This window comes from Arachis hypogaea, chromosome 11 (assembly GCF_003086295.3).
Source record: "Arachis hypogaea cultivar Tifrunner chromosome 11, arahy.Tifrunner.gnm2.J5K5, whole genome shotgun sequence".
Classification (NCBI taxonomy): Eukaryota; Viridiplantae; Streptophyta; class Magnoliopsida; order Fabales; family Fabaceae; genus Arachis; species Arachis hypogaea.
In genome coordinates this window covers 13,816,972-13,832,971 of record NC_092046.1, presented here as the reverse complement: position 1 = coordinate 13,832,971, position 16,000 = coordinate 13,816,972, and the positions used below count along the sequence as shown (strand labels likewise).

At 36.8% G+C, this 16,000-nt stretch overlaps 2 protein-coding genes across 2 annotated transcripts; one reads left to right on the top strand and one right to left on the bottom strand.

Annotated features, from left to right (window-relative positions):
* Positions 1 to 2,918: 2,918 nt before the first annotated feature.
* On the top strand, positions 2,919 to 4,486 carry LOC140176035 (uncharacterized). Its single transcript, XM_072205883.1, has 2 exons — positions 2,919 to 3,435; positions 4,014 to 4,486. Exons 1-2 carry the CDS (start codon positions 2,919 to 2,921, stop codon positions 4,484 to 4,486), a joined length of 990 nt encoding a protein of 329 aa, XP_072061984.1.
* Positions 4,487 to 5,335: 849 nt separating this feature from the next.
* Positions 5,336 to 12,043, bottom strand: LOC112720332 (beta-galactosidase 3). The gene is made up of 19 exons (XM_025771236.2): positions 11,630 to 12,043; positions 11,417 to 11,512; positions 11,203 to 11,315; positions 11,052 to 11,118; positions 10,870 to 10,962; positions 10,529 to 10,672; positions 10,021 to 10,109; positions 9,748 to 9,853; positions 9,545 to 9,632; positions 8,541 to 8,659; positions 8,275 to 8,439; positions 7,992 to 8,173; positions 7,769 to 7,878; positions 7,577 to 7,686; positions 7,146 to 7,256; positions 6,943 to 7,056; positions 6,658 to 6,860; positions 6,227 to 6,563; positions 5,336 to 5,944 (listed from the first exon to the last, which is right to left on the bottom strand). The coding sequence occupies exons 1-19, from the start codon at positions 11,798 to 11,800 to the stop codon at positions 5,810 to 5,812; spliced, it is 2,553 nt and encodes an 850-aa protein (XP_025627021.1). The 5' UTR covers positions 11,801 to 12,043; the 3' UTR covers positions 5,336 to 5,809.
* Positions 12,044 to 16,000: the final 3,957 nt, after the last annotated feature.

The following is a 16,000-nucleotide window of genomic DNA, read 5'->3' as shown; positions in this document are numbered from 1 at the left end:
ATGGGATGCCAAGAGAGGGAGAAGCTGATAAGGATAGATTGGTAATTTCCGAAAATATTTTGAATGAATGGAGTTATTGCAATTTAATTGACTTTAAAACTCTGAGGGTAACAGAGGATGTTGTTATTGATGGATTAGCTGAATTCAAGGGATGTCGTGATCTGGTTATTGATGGTGAGTCTGAAAGAACGGCTAGTTGGGATTATGGGCTTGATGGGCAGAAATTTGGTGGCTGCTCGAGGAAAAAACAAAACCAAACAGGGCTAAAGGGTTGGCCCATTAAGAAGGCGGATGACACAAGTGAGACAGCAAGGGGAATGGGCTGGTTCGCAGCAACCGAAACCCCAAATGATGCTGATGAGGAAGGCTTGACCAGGAGGACGAGTCGGGTTAGACTCCACCCGAATACATGCTTTCCTTCTCCTAAATCGCGCGCAGCTGCGTACACCCGTGTTGGAGGGATGCGCCTGGATGCTGGTGGCGCGGGTGAAGCACAAGGCAACGGAGACTCACGAGCCTACGATCATGATGGCTGTCGAGTTGAGCGCGGCGTGGCAGGTGTGGTGGTTGGGTACGGCGCGGCTGGTTTGGATTCAATGGACCGAACCTCTTCATCCTTAGTGAACTCTCTACCGGCGGTAGAAGTGTTCGGTTTATCCAGGGTAGATGGCTTGAGGGAGAGGCCAAGGAAACGTGTGCAGTGCAGGGGAAGGTTAATGTAGGCGGTCGGGGCGGGTTCCTTGAAGACGGTAACGTAGTATTAGCAGATGCTATGAATTTGGCTTGTGCAAGGCTTGATGAGGGTAGTGGTGATAATGGGGCAGGCATGGATATTGAATCCGGGAACCAGGGGCTCAGTGGTGGTACGAATCAGGGAAGAGAAGAGCAGATGGCCGTAAATAAAAGGGCATGGGAGCTAGCAGTAGAACCCGGAGCAATTTAGTGCGATAAAGAAGACGACATAATGGCAATTTTACAAGAACAAAATGAGGCGCTTGCTCAGAAAAGGAGATTGGCTAAGCAGAAAGAAAAGGCACGTCGATGCAGACCGAGAAAGCTCAAAAGGTGTGTAACAAAGGTTTAAAATGATTTTCAGCTCTTGGAATGTTAGGGGATTAGGGGGGGTTGGTAAGCTGAGTATGGTTAAAGATCTAAGAAATAAACAGAAGCTGAATATGCTAGGTTTGATTGAGACCAAAATGCAAGTTGTGACTAAGTTTGATGTAATTCGTTATTGGGGGAGTGATGCTGTGGGGTGGGAGTATGTAGGTTCGGATGGCACGTCTAGAGGGCTGTCGTTAATGTGGGATGTCATGCTATTTAGAATGAATAACTGCTATAAAGGGGAGAGATGGTTATGTGTTGAAGGAGTCTTATTGAAAAATAATTTTCCTTATGCTTTCTGTTTAGTATATGGTGCTCATTCTAGAATGGAAAAACTTGCTGTGTGGGAGAAGCTGAGCTTTATAGCCGGTTTATGTCAAGTTCCAATATGCTACATGGGTGACCTTAATGAGGTTACTCAGGTGGAAGAGAGGAAAGGTCAGGACAGGTTAACAAGGTCTGCAGAAGACTTTAAGTGTTGGATACAAGACATGCAGTTAGTGGATCTACCATTGAATGATCATAAATTTACATGGTTTAGAGGCTGCTCCTGCAGTCGCATTGATAGAGTTTTACTGAGTGTAGAATGGATGGACGAGTTTCCGGAGATTCGGTTAAAAGGGGGGACGAAAGGCCTGTCAGATCACTGTCCAATCATCGTGGAGGATACTATATTCAGAGGTGGTCCTCGACCCTTTTAGAGCTTAGATTCCTGGTTTACACATGATGGTTTCTTAAGATTGGTCAGAGAAAAATGGAGGAATCTTGGTGTGATACAATTCACAGAAAAGCTGAAGGCTTTAACAGTGCCTTTGGGAAGGTGGCATAAGAAGAAATTTGGTGACATGGACAAGAAGATTCAGCGCTTTGAGGAGGAGATCAGGAAGATAGACGAATTGGTAGCAAATGGAGTTTATGATGGTACTATGGAGGCTAAAAGGAAGGCTCTAGTAAGCTGTTGCAAGCAGTGGTATGTCAGAAAAGAAATACACTGAAAGCAGATGTCGCGCTCCAAGCATGCGAAGGATATGGATAAGAACACCAGGTATTTCCATAACTTGCCGTCGGCGAGAAGAAGAAACAATAGACTAGATGCACTGGTAATCAACGGAAGGTTGATAAGAAATCAAGCTCGGATCAAGATTGCTATTAGAGATTTTTATAAAGATCTGTATCACTAGGAGAGATCACCGGTTGTGGGTTTCAGGGACGGACTGGTAAATCGGATTAATGAAGAAGACTCGATAGCTCTGGAGAGATTACCGACAATGGAGGAGATTAAAGAAGCTGTTTGGGATTGTGAATCATCCAAGGCTCCAGGAAGTGATGGGTATAACATGAATTTCATCAAGAAGTGCTGGGATGAGTTTGGGGCAGAGTTCATGGCAGCTGTTCTAGATTTCTTTCAATCGTCAAGATTACCTTCTGATTCCAATATTACTTGGGTGGCCCTTGCACCTAAGTTCACCGGAGCAAAGGAGATCAAGGACCTTCGGCCGATCAGCATGGTTGGTTGTGTTTATAAAGTAATCTCCAAGGTGATGGTTAGGAGGATGAGCTCAGTCATGCCAGGTCTGGTAGGGGAGACTCAGAGCGCATTTGTGAAGGGTCGGAAAATACATGATGGGGCTCTTATTGCATGTGAAACAGTGCACTGGTTAAAGACAAGGAAGAAGAAAGCGGCAATCATTAAACTAGACTTCCAGAAAGCCTATGACCGGGTAAAATGGAGTTTTGTGGATATAGTGCTACAGAAGATGGGCTTTGGCTGGAGATGGAGGGAATAGGTGAAGGAGTGTATTAGTACATCGTCTATGTCGATCCTGATTAATGGCTCTCCATCTAAACCGTTTAAGATGGAGAGGGGCTTGAGACAAGGTGATCCACTATCTCTATTTCTGTTTGTTCTGGTTGTTGATGTTCTGCATAGGATGATAGGGGAGGCAGTCAGGAACAAATGTATTCTTCCACTGCTGATTGGAAAAGACAATATAGAGCTATCACATCTACAGTTTGCAGATGATACTATATTATTCTATCCACCAGAGGAGGAGACCATCAGGAACTATGCCATGTTACTAAGATTCGTTGAGATGATGTCAGGGTTAACCATTAACTTTGATAAATCAAGTTTAATCCAAATAAATTGCGAACAGCAGTGGTCCTACAATATGTGCAACTTATTGGGATGCAAGGAGGCTAGCCTTCCAGTCAGATATCTTGGCATTTCTTTAGGAGCAAACCCAAGACTGGTTAGGACTTGGAAACCAGTAATTGACAAGGTTGAGGAGAAGCTCAACTTGTGGAAGGCAAAAGTACTCAATAAAGCGGGTAAGTTTGTCCTTATTAAATCAGTGTTAAATAGCCTGCCGGTGTACTACTTGAGTCTGTATAAGATGCCGAAGGCAGTGGCATAAAAGTTGATATCACTGCAGAGGAGATTCCTGTGGAGCAAGGAGGAAGGTAGAAATGGTTTGGCACTTGTTAAGTGGGAGTTGGTTCAGGCACCTAAGAAGATGGGTGGGCTGGGGGTGGGTGATGTAGTGATTAGAAACACGGCACTTCTTTTCAAGTGGTGGTGGCGGTTTTCAAAAGAGGAGTATCCTTTATGAAATAAGATCGTGTGCTCTTGCTATGACTTGAACCCCAATGTGATGCTGTTGGCTCAGACATTACCTACTAGAGGGGCCCATGGAAGGACATCTGCCAGATGCATATCAGAGATAGTAATGTGAGAAATAAGATGATTGCGGGGTTATCTATGGAGGTGGGTGATGGAAAGAGGACTCGATTCTGGGAAGATGTCTAGCTATAAAGTGGTTCGCTAAAGATAAGTTTTCCGAGGCTTTTCTCTGTTTCAAACCAAAAAGAATCTGTTATAGGGGATTGTGGGTTTTGGGATGTGTTAGAGTGGATTTGGAACTTCCAGTGGAGGCGAGAGTTATACCAATGGGAGTTGGAACTAGTGGATCAGCTACATGAAACTTTAAGGCCAATTAAGCTAGCACATGATAAGTATGACAGAGTTGTTTGGAAGTTCGACAAGCAAGGTATATTTTCAACTAACTCCTTTGTGCAGGTGATGCAGTCAGAATCGCTCCCGGAGGAAATAACCAGCTACAGCTTCACCAGAACCATTTGGAAAGGCTTGGTTCCGCCACGAGTGGAGTTGTTTATTTGGTTTACTTTGATAAGAAGAGTGAATACTAAAGAAAGATTGCATAGACTGGGAATTATTAATCATGGTGATAACATATGCGTGTTGTGTAACAAAAATGCTGAATATATTCATCACTTGTTTCTGGGCTGTGAGTTTACTTGGCAGTATGGTGTCAATGGCTATATGACTTTGGGATATTATGGTCTTTTCCGGGTTCACTAAAAGAACACTTCGAGAGTTGGATAGGTGTTGCTAACAGGAAGGGGGAGGGCAACAAATGGCTCATATATTTTTTCTCGGTTATTTGGAACGTTTGGCTAGAGAGGAACAAGCGGATCTTCAATAACAAGGAAGGCAGTGGAGAGAAGGTATTCCAGAAATTCTTAGTCAGTTACACAGAGTGGTGTAGTTTGGACCCCTTTTATTGTTGATGTCAATGCCGGAGATGACACTAGGGATAATTTTCTGTTTATTATTTTTGCATGTTCTTTATGCTTGTTTGTGTTTCGCTCCACTGTATTGTGTTAAGCTCCTTTGTTCAAAAAAAAAAAAAGACTAAGGGAAGGGAACCGGGACAAGTGACGAAGAAGAAGGAAAAGGGGAATTGTTGAGGATATGCTGTAAGGGACTTAGGAAAAAAGAAGAGGAAAAAGGAGATTAGGGATTTTAGAATGTCTCGAAGAGGAAGGAAAAGGGGACTTGTTGGGGATGAGGAAGAAGAAGAGAAAAAAATTAGGGATTTTAAAAAATTAAAATTGAGACGTTTTAAAATTATAAAAATTAAAAGTAGATAATTTTTGTACTTATGATCATTGTTAATTAATACGTCAATTCTAAACTTTAACTCCAGTATATTTGACGGTTGATTATTTCTGTCAAATTTTAAAATTTTTTTGAATATTATTTTGTTAATAACAAAGATAAAATACTATTTTATTGGTGTCAAAATCGTTTGAGTATTGTAATTTATCTCGTGAAAGAAAAGAAAAACTAACCGTTTCAAATATATCGATTTTCAAATATAAGAAAAGCTTTCAAAAATAAAGAAAGGAAGAAGGAAGGAGAATAATATATCAGCCAAGGTAAGATAGATATCTTCAAACTTCAATAGACAATGATATCACAATATGTTCCCAATTTGAACATAGATTTGGGATAATCCCTAGAAATACAAGCAAAAACACAATTGCACCTCCATAACCGGTTTAAATACTGATGCTCTATAGGTACAAAATTAAGACCCTTGGTTTCAGATTCACCTTTCTAACAATGAATTTACACACGTTAAATGCCACTAAACAAAACCTATGAACTACATTGCCTTTGGCATCACCAACATTTCACAAAAAATACACCTTCACACTGGATTTGACCTATTCAACTACTACTAAATGTACTCATTCTTCTATAATTCTCTTTGTTTTAAAATATCTGCTACTTTAAAATGTTGAATTTACAAATATTTTAAAACAAAAGAATATTATTTATTCATTAAATCTAAGGGATTTAAGTCACTGCACAATAAATACTATTTGTGTGGCCAAATCAGCCTCTCCAATTTGTGGCGGTTGGAGCGCAAACAGCTTCAACTGATAACCGCTTCATCACCTTTGGGCACGGGTCTTGCCCAAAATTGCTGTTTGTAACTGTAACCGTGCATCTTTGTTTTCCTATACATTTCTGTGGAAATGAAACAAAAAACTACAAGGTTAAACTCACATGCCAAAGAAACATTTAGTTATTATTAATGGTTTTAGACACTAATTTACCAAAGCAATGATCTTCTAAAGATGAAGTTGTCAATACAATGATCAGTCTAATATAATATAACAATATAAGTATCTTCTTAAGAGCTAAACTGTTAATAATTTAATCTTTTAAAAGTTAAATTGTGCTTCATTGTTATTGTGAAGTTAATAGAGTAGGTTGTGAAACCAAGAGTGAGAGGTAAAGCACAAGCACCTTCTCTAAAATGGCGTAGGATGAGGGGGAATGACATGCTCCTTGCTCATAGTTCCCACAAGTCCCTAGAGGAGTTCCAAAGCTTGCAAATTTGATGATGGAGATGGTCTGGCCAGGGCTGCAATGCAAGTGAACCTTTGGTGGGTGGAACACCTCTGATTTCCCAAAACTCTCAATATGCCAATTCTTAATGTTCGGATGAAACTCCGGCACGTCGGCGCAGACGCTGCTCACTGACCTCTTCACAAGAGAGATTCTCGAAGGATCGCCTCCGAGCTCCTCAAAAATAACCAGTAGATTTTGACTTGGCTTCAACCATGACCTTGGTACATGGTACCTGAAATATTTTTGAACAAGAGTTTAAAAGATTCAGGGTTTAAGGTTTAGGATTTATGATTTATAAAAAATGGTGATCTTAAAAGTTTTTTTACCATCTCTGGGTTGGTTCGCCACAACCAAATTGGCACTTTGGAGGCTTAAATGACCCAGCATAATTACAGCCACTACAATTGCCATTAGCATATGTGGTCCAGTATCTTCCAATGCTCTGTCCATTAATCCATATTTGACCTTTTCCCATGCCCTCCATATCCAATGCCAACGGTTCGTCTCCTTCGGGAGCATCAAAAAAAGTCTGCAAGAAGTTTACAGAATTGTATCTGTTTGTTTAGCTAATTGTTTAGTCAGAAACTTTGCATATTTCTCTTGAATGTTACCTTGTGCCATGTTAGTGGCTGGTTTCTTTGTACAACTATCGCCGATTGCATCCACTGGACTGCAGAAAAACCATTAGGAGATGCAAGATTCATGGCCTCTCCTTTCAGCCCAACCTATTAATTGGAATGCTTTAGTATATATTCTCTTGAATGTGAAATGAGCCTGCATAAGCATGCATCCGAAGTGAGATTAATTAACAAACCTGATAAGTCCATTTCTGCCATGACAAGTCCCACTTTCCTTGGTCAAGTCCATGGAGTGAAACTGGACCTAGGATTCCTGTGTTCCATGACTCATAATGTTCACCAACATTCTTTGACAACAAAAAGAAAGAGAGTTTTGTTAATGACATTGGATGTTAGGAGGGAAAAAGAAACAATCATGCTATGCGTAAATAAAAAATCAGCCACCAAATTATTTACCCGTATAAAATATATGTTAAAACATAAAATACACATTGAAAATGAGTTAAACAACAAATGTATTTATACACAAATACATAATAGCTGATTTTTGGCGTGCACATAAAATTTTTGTTTTGTTAATAGCTGGGTTTCTGTCTATAGGTGACCTAATTAGCAGTTACAAAACATCATATAACAAGCACCAAGTATTGGGGCGAAAGAAACTTACTGGAAGTCCAATGGCAACACTGAGCAGAGCAATTCTGTTTGTTCCGGCACGAAGATTTACCTTGCCGGTATATGTGATTCTTCTATACTCCCTTGTTCCATAGGCAGAACCTAATTTCAATGATATACCATGTTTGATTTTACTAAACAACCAGCAATGTGATCCTAGAAATAATAAAGTAGAACTTCATACCAGAAAGTTGACCATTGATGAAAACATGGACAGCATGTCCTGTAGACCGAACAATAAGAGTGGGGAGTTCGCCTCCATGTAGAAACGATTCGGATGAACCTATATCAATGCTGCAGATACATAGTATCTAATGAGTTACAAAAATTATGTATACTCAAAAGGTCAAACTTAAGAAGCTAAACAAAATTAGTTGTGACTTGTGAAGTTCAATCAGGCTCATCACCTTGTCATATACCAAAGATAGTCGCTCGCATCGCGGGTTACATTTAGCTGGTCCAGGAGAGCCGGGGCAGTGATTGTAGAGCCGCTGTCGTCTAAAGTAGACGGATCTTCATCGAAACTCTCCCATGAGAACATATGAGTACTAGTTGGCAGCATTTGCATTTGAGATGTTTGCACTCCTACCTGCAAGTAGAAGAGTAATTCATTACTAAGTTTTCCCAATTATTAAATACAGAACAAAAATACAAAATGATATGAAAATCTATCAGATTTTTGTTCCATACTTTTGCTGTATTGAAGACAACATTCCTACAATCTGGGAGGATGCTAACGGACCAAGGTGGCAAAGTGTAATGCATGTTATTAAACATGATTCTAACTGAGGATTTTGAATCATAGTTTGAGAGGAAAGCAGCGCAATCGCCGGATTCCGTCGAGTATACATGAGCCTGGAAAAAATTTACAGATGTTACAGGGTTAGTGGAGACTATATAGAGAAGCTAATCACATGTGGGAAGCAGAATGAGTATGAAGTAATTAAGGCTAAAACCTGTTGAGAGGCTCCTAGTGAAGTAACAATTGGATCAGTTGAAACCAAAGCTCGCTCACACATCTTGATAGCTTTATGAAGCTCTTTTAAATGACCATACTTCGGTTGCCTAATCAAACCTGCAAATGTTTTTGTTACATGAAAAAATTGTCACTGAACTCATCAACCATAGAGTTTAGGTGTTTGGGTATGTTTGTTTGAAAGTGAAAATAGAGTAAATTTTTTTTATACAGAAGTATAATGTGCAAATCCACACATAGAACTCATGAAAATTTTGAAACCAAAAAAAAATAATAATAATAAAAGAAAAGAAAAAATTGTTGTCATAATTAAACTACAAACATTTGGATCCTATTATCAAGAATACGACTAATCTAATCTATTTCAATGAAATCCTCTAAAGTGAATAGAGATCTGAAAGTTTTTGTTTTTTCTTTTCCTTTAATGCAAGAAGTAATTACTAGCTATCTTAACTAGTCACGTATAGATATTTCTACAATTCTACCACAATTTTGTCCCAAAATTAACATGCAAACAGCATTTGAAAAATCATATTGGGTTAAATATCTTTTTGATCTTATAAAATATACATTTTTTTGGTTGTAGATCTTATAATTTTTTTCAAAATAAATTTTAAAAATTGTCTATCTTGATTCTTGACATTAAAAATATTCATTTAAGTAATGAGACAACTGATTAATATTTCTGTGGTGTGTCACATTAACAGTAACACTATTTGATGGAAATTAAAATAAATAACTTTTTTTTATTGTAAAAAAATTATAAAGATTAAAATAGAAGAAGTAATATATATATATATATATATATATATATATATATATATATATAGCGAAAACTTATTTAAGCCACTTTTATTTTAATTTTAATGCACTAAATATTGATGATTAGTGACATTGTTAATTTTGTTGTTAGGAATTTTGGTTGTTACCAAGTGAATAATAGAGACGATAACACGTAGAAAGTGCTGCATTTTGAATTCTCACCATATTCATCTAGTGGAGCATCATAGTCATAGCTGGTAGTAATGAAAGGGCCACCAGCTGTTCGTCCAAAATTGGTTCCACCGTGATACTAGAAAAAAATGTGAACTGTCTTGGTCAAATTGCAAAAATTAAATAGGTTCCATCATTATCATCTTGTCAATATAATTTTCCAAATTTAATGAATTTACTTTAAATAAACTAACCATGTAGTAGTTTACAAAGGACCCTCCTCGTATTATAAATCTAGCAACCGCAAATGCCAAATCCTGTACGGGTCTTTTGTGAATTGGACCTCCAAATTCCGTAAACCTGCATATATTATCATGAGAAAATTAATAAAATAATAAAATCAAAATAATGAGACCATATTTAATATAAATTATAAATTTAAGACTTATTTTATTACTTTATAATTTTTCTCATTTTAAAGGATTGTCTTACAAGTGTGACTGATAACTGAAAAAGAAAATGTTTACCAGCCACTCCAAGCCTCTGTCCATATCATTGGCTTATAGGGTCTATTGGGAGTGAACTTGTCACAATAGAAGCCATTGCACGTGTTTATCTGTTGTCGCCCCACAAACAGAACACATTAGTTTAGTTGCCGTACTCCTTTTGAGAAATGTATTACAACTAATTTCGGATCTTTATTTTATTTTATATATCTCAGCCAACACATTAGAAGTAGTGTAACGACGATGGAGTTATATAGTGCATATAAAGTTCAAATATTATTAATTTTAACATAATAATATAAATTTTGAGGAGTTAAGATTTAAATTAGTCTATAAAATTTCATTTAAACACGAATAAAACTTCAAAGATCAATCCAAATCTTGAATATCTGACATTTCGACGTTTCGTATATCATTGAAGATTTTATTTATGCTGATCACCTTCGAAGTTAGAGATTTAAGTGATAAAAATAGCTTCGAATGTAATTATCAAGTTAGGCTGCTACTAAAAAAAAGTTAAAAAACTCACCACTGGATCTGGTGCATCCTCTTCCTTGCACATGACCCATGGGACTCCTGTTCCCATCTGAATCGCCATTTTAGCAGCCCAATTCACATAATTTCGGCCAGCTTCTCCAAGTAACTTGCTCTGGGCCCCATACTCATTCTCAATCTGGACCAACATTTTGCACATGCTTCATTATTATTCCCAGATCTACTCTTGAGTGAATGTGAATCAAAAGTTACAGCTACTCTACTACCACTTTATTATTTTATTAGTGCTGGACATGAAAAATTCTCTCATAACAGCTACTCTAACAATTAATGACAATCAATTGCAGAATAAAATACAAGAAGAAGAAAGTATACCTGAGATAGTATGATAGGGCCACCTTGGGATTCAAACAGACCCTCACTCTTCATCATTCCAACAATCTTCTCAGTAAATCCTTGCATTGCCCTCTGCAAATCAAATTCTCAATTGAAAAATTCAATTCATCGGGGGAAAAAACAGAAAAGAAGAAGATGTTGAACTCAATTATATGACACGCCTTGAAAGGTTCATTGTCTGTTCTGAAGCTTATTCCAGGAACATACTTCAGCCACACAGGAAATCCTCTATATACAACAAAAAAAAAATGATAAATAAAATTAAAAATTAAATTAAAAGTTGTAAAAGTAGTAGTGGAAAATAGAAGGTACCCGAAGTTCCATTCAGCACAGACATAAGGTCCAATGCGAAGATGAGCGTAGAGACCAGCTCTCTGTATTATCTTCATGAATCTCACCAGATCATATCTTCCTTCAAAATTGTACTGAGTAACATTGAGTAGCATGCAGAAAACACAGTGAACAAAGATCAAATTGAAACAAAGAATTGAAACAGAAGCCAGATAATAAGAAGAGAGCGAGATACATTGCCAGGGGAAGGCTCATGAACATTCCAGAACACATAGGTTTCAATCACATCTATTCCTCCTTCTTTTGCCTTCTGAATTAGATCTTCCCACATCTGCACAATTCAAATATAAATATCAGAAACTTCGCTTTAATTCTAATTGAACTGGGAAAGTACTACACCGACAGTTATTTTGAGATGTTAACTACGTATATATCTTAGATTACATACATCAGGGGTACTTCTGGGATAATGTATGGAGCCAGAGAAAAGGATTCTTCTTTGGCCATTGATGAGAATGGCCTTTCGATCATATGTAACAGTTGAGTGAACAAGGTGAGTGACAAGGCACAAAGCCAAGCAAAATGCAAACACAACTTTGGAAACCGAGCTAGTTTCCATGCTCAGAGAAAGAGAGAGAGAGAGAGAGAGTCGAAGATCAAATTGAGAAGAACAGAGGAGTACTTATAAGTAGTGCGTATGATTTCATTGAGTTGAGTAGCAGGCACAGGTGTCTTGGAATACAACACTGCGTGGCTTTGAGTTACAAAGTATTTTGGTTTATAATGTGAGTATGAAGAGTTAGAGTAAGAGTGAGAGTGACAGCAGCCATAAAATTGTGGAAACGGTTTTGTTTTCTTGTGCGAGTTGTCTCAGTACTACACCAAGTGACTTTAATTCTTTCAATTCATCAAACTGAATTTCGTTTTTAATGCATTAAATGACTAATTAGTAATTTCATAGAAATAGAATTCCATAGAATAGGAAAAGGAAAATAAGAAGGAATTGAATTTATGGAAGTAAAATTTTAAAGAGGAAATTATATCAATGATTAATTTCTTATATGATTGATTATATCACACTATGATTTTTTTATATAAAATTTTGCTATTAATAAAAATTACTTAATTGAGTCTCTTTTTATCTCTTACAGTAGTATCTAACTTTTAAATAGTAATAGTATAATAGGTATTAATATAACAAATTTAAATTGATCTAGTGATTAATTTATTAGTCTATTTAAATAAGTATTCGAAATTTGAATTACGTCTTGTTTATATAGCAATTCATTATCCAACAATAAATTTTTAAATGAAATTTAAATTTGTAATAAATTAGTCTTTAATTTAATAAAATAAAAAATATTATAAAAAAAATAATAGGTGTTAATATTTAAACTATGAAAATTTTAAAATCTTAACTTTACTAGTTTTATGTAAAAGACAAGAATTTATCACAATTTTGCTATAAACCATGAGATGAATATGTTCACAAATCATTGAAGTATTTATTTATTTTTATTTTATATATATATATATATTATGATTTGTGACTTTAATTTTCATATTATAACAATTTTTATTCTCTTTCCCATAAACTAATACATCATTGCTTCTGTCCTATATATTTAAATAAATCAACATTACAAGAAAAATTTGAGATTATATTCCACATCCAATATAAATTTCAACGGTACAAAGTGATTCAATAATATTAGTTAGTCGAGATAAAATTCAGTTTAAATACAGTTAATTAATTCAATATTATTAAATTCTTACTGCCCACTTCTAAAATTATTGTTCTCCGGTCTCAGCCAAAATCGTCATGTATTTCGGTCACGGGTAGTCGTACATTGACTTAATGATTTTAGAGATCTCTTGAGTACAAGTATTGTTGTTTAGTATAAATATATAAGAAAAAAAACCTAATATTAACAAACACATATAAACACATAAACTTAAGATTAACAAACTTAAGATTAAAAAATTGCGTATACTCACGCCTGCATGCTATCAGGCCAAATCCTCGGCCAGATCACGGGTGGTAGTGGAGGGACATCCTACTGGGGGCACTGGAGGAATCATCCTCGGCGGTATCTGTCGCTGGATCTGCATGTGGGGCATAACAGAGGAAGGCACGTAGTTCGAATTTTGGACCATGATGAATTGCTAGTCCGTTGGACCCACCTGTGACGTCACAGGAATTGACGGGGTAGTTGGGTAAAGGGTGATGACAGAACAGTCCTTGGAGATTCAGTGGAAGCTCTCCTTCTACTACGACCACGAAACCCACTCGATCTACCTCTACTACCTGTCGTCATATCTACAAAGAGAATATATTATTAACACTAATCAGCATATATACTACACAAATCATTCAACATTTAGATTATTTCAAAAAACATATGACATAACCTCCCCTAAAATTTGACATATATCCACCTTTATGGTTTCTACAAATTCAACCAACCTCAATCTACAGCATCATCAGTGAGAACACAATTAAATTCACAACATTTCTAGCAAATTATAATAACTTGTTTTCATATATAGGTAAATTTACAAGTTTTAGAGTTAACTATTGCTACTATTAAACACTGCATAATATAGATAAGTATATTATATGAACTTAAGGCTTGTAACATTTTCTTGATACATTTCCTACTTCAAAATTCAAGCATCTTGCACTTCTTCCTAAATCCTAAATCAACATATAACTAATTCATAATTCCTAAATTAACTTTATCCTAAACCCTAAATTAGAATATAATAATCAAATCCTAAATCCTAAATTAACATATAACTAATTCCTAAATCCTAAATTAACTTCATCTTAAATCCTAAACTGACATATAATAACCAAATCCTAAATTCTCAATTAACTTAATGCTAAATTCTAAATCCTAAATTAACATATAACTAAATACTGAATTAACATATAACTAAATCTTAAATTAACTTAAACAAGAAAAAAAAGGACCATAGAACCTGAGAAAAAAACATAAGGAGAAGAACAGAGAGAAAATAGGAGTCACGTTGGTACAGGACGCGATGGCGACGGTGCTAGATGGCAACAGCGGCAGACGAACAAAGAGAAAGAGGGAGTCGTGGCTGACGAAGAGGAGAGGAGGAATGGGTTGACGGAGCTGACAGAGGGGGAGGCAGCGGCAGGGCTGAAGACGGACCGCGAGAGGAGGGGTGGCAGTTAGAGAGAGAAAGGGAAAAGAGAGGTTAGAGAGAGAGAGAGAAAATCTTGAAATGAAGGGAGAGAGGATTTGCGCTTTGAATTTTAGGGCTCGTTACCCTCGGATTTATGGGCAGATAAATTTGTGACTTTAATTTTCATATTATAACAATTTTTTATTCTCTTTTCCATAAACTAATACATCATTGCTTCTGTTCTATATATTTAAATGAATCAACATTACAAGAAAAAATTTGAGATTATGTTTCATATCCCATATAAATTTTAACTGTACAAAGTGATTCAACAATATTAGTTAATCGAGATAAAATACAATTAAAATATAGTTAATTAATTTAATATTATTGAATTCTTACCGCCCACTTCTAAAATTATTGTTCTCTGGTCTCAGCCAAATTGTTGTGTACCTCAGTCACGGGTGGTCGTACATTGACTTAATGACTTTGAAGATCTCTTGGGTGCAAATATTATTATTTGGTGTAAACTTATAAGAAAAAAATCCTACATTAACAAACACATATAAACACATAAACTTAAAATTAACAAACTTAAGATTAAAAAATTGCGTGTACTCACGCATGTATACTATCGGGCCAAATTCGCAGTCAGATCACGGATGGTGGTGGAGGAACATCCTACTGTAGGCACTGGAGGAATCATCCACCGCGGTATCTGTCGCTGGATCTGCACGTGGGGCGTAATAGAGGAAGGTGTTAATGTTGCAAGTGTGAGGAGTGCATGAAATTAGTCCCACATCAAAGAAAATAAAGAAGAGTGGGGAGTTTATAAAATGAGAGACCCATTAACTTATTGTATTAAGGTTTTGAGTTGGATGTGGTGTCTTTTCATCTTATGTTATCTCACTTCCCGAAATTTTCTTGGTGGTCGAGAGCTCCTCATGGCGGCTCAACAAGTGGTGTCAGAGTCGATGATTAATCGGTCTGGTGGTTTAACGGGTATTTAAGGTGAAGCATCGAAAGTCTTCCCGGCAAAGGTGGTCCGAGCGGTGTGTCCCACGGTGTTTTGCGGCGATGTGATGGACGAATACTCGTGGTGGAGGAGATAGAAAGAGGGGTAACTTACTACCTTAAGGTTTTGAGTTGGATGTGGTGTCTTCTCATCTTATATTATCTCACTTGATTCATCCCCAAAATCTCTCCGGTGGTCGAGAGCTCCCCACGGCGGCCCAACAGGAGGCACGTAATTCGAGTTTGGGACTATGATAAACTGCTAGTCCGTTAGACCCACCTGTGACGTCACAGGAATTGACGGGGTAGTTGGGTAGAGGACAATGACTGAACAGTCCCTGGAGATTCGGTGGAAGCCCTCCCTCTACTACGACCACGAAACCCGCTTGATCTACATCTACACGTCATGTCTACAAAAAAAATATATTATTAACACTAATCAGCATATATACTACACAAATCATTCAATATTTAGATTATTTCAAAAAACATATGACATAACCTCCCCTAAAATTTGACATATATCCACCTTTATGATTTCCATAAATCCAACCAACCTCAATCCACAACATCATCAGTCAGAACACAATTAAATTCACAACATTTCTAGCAAATTATAATAACTTATTTTCATATATAGGTAAATTTA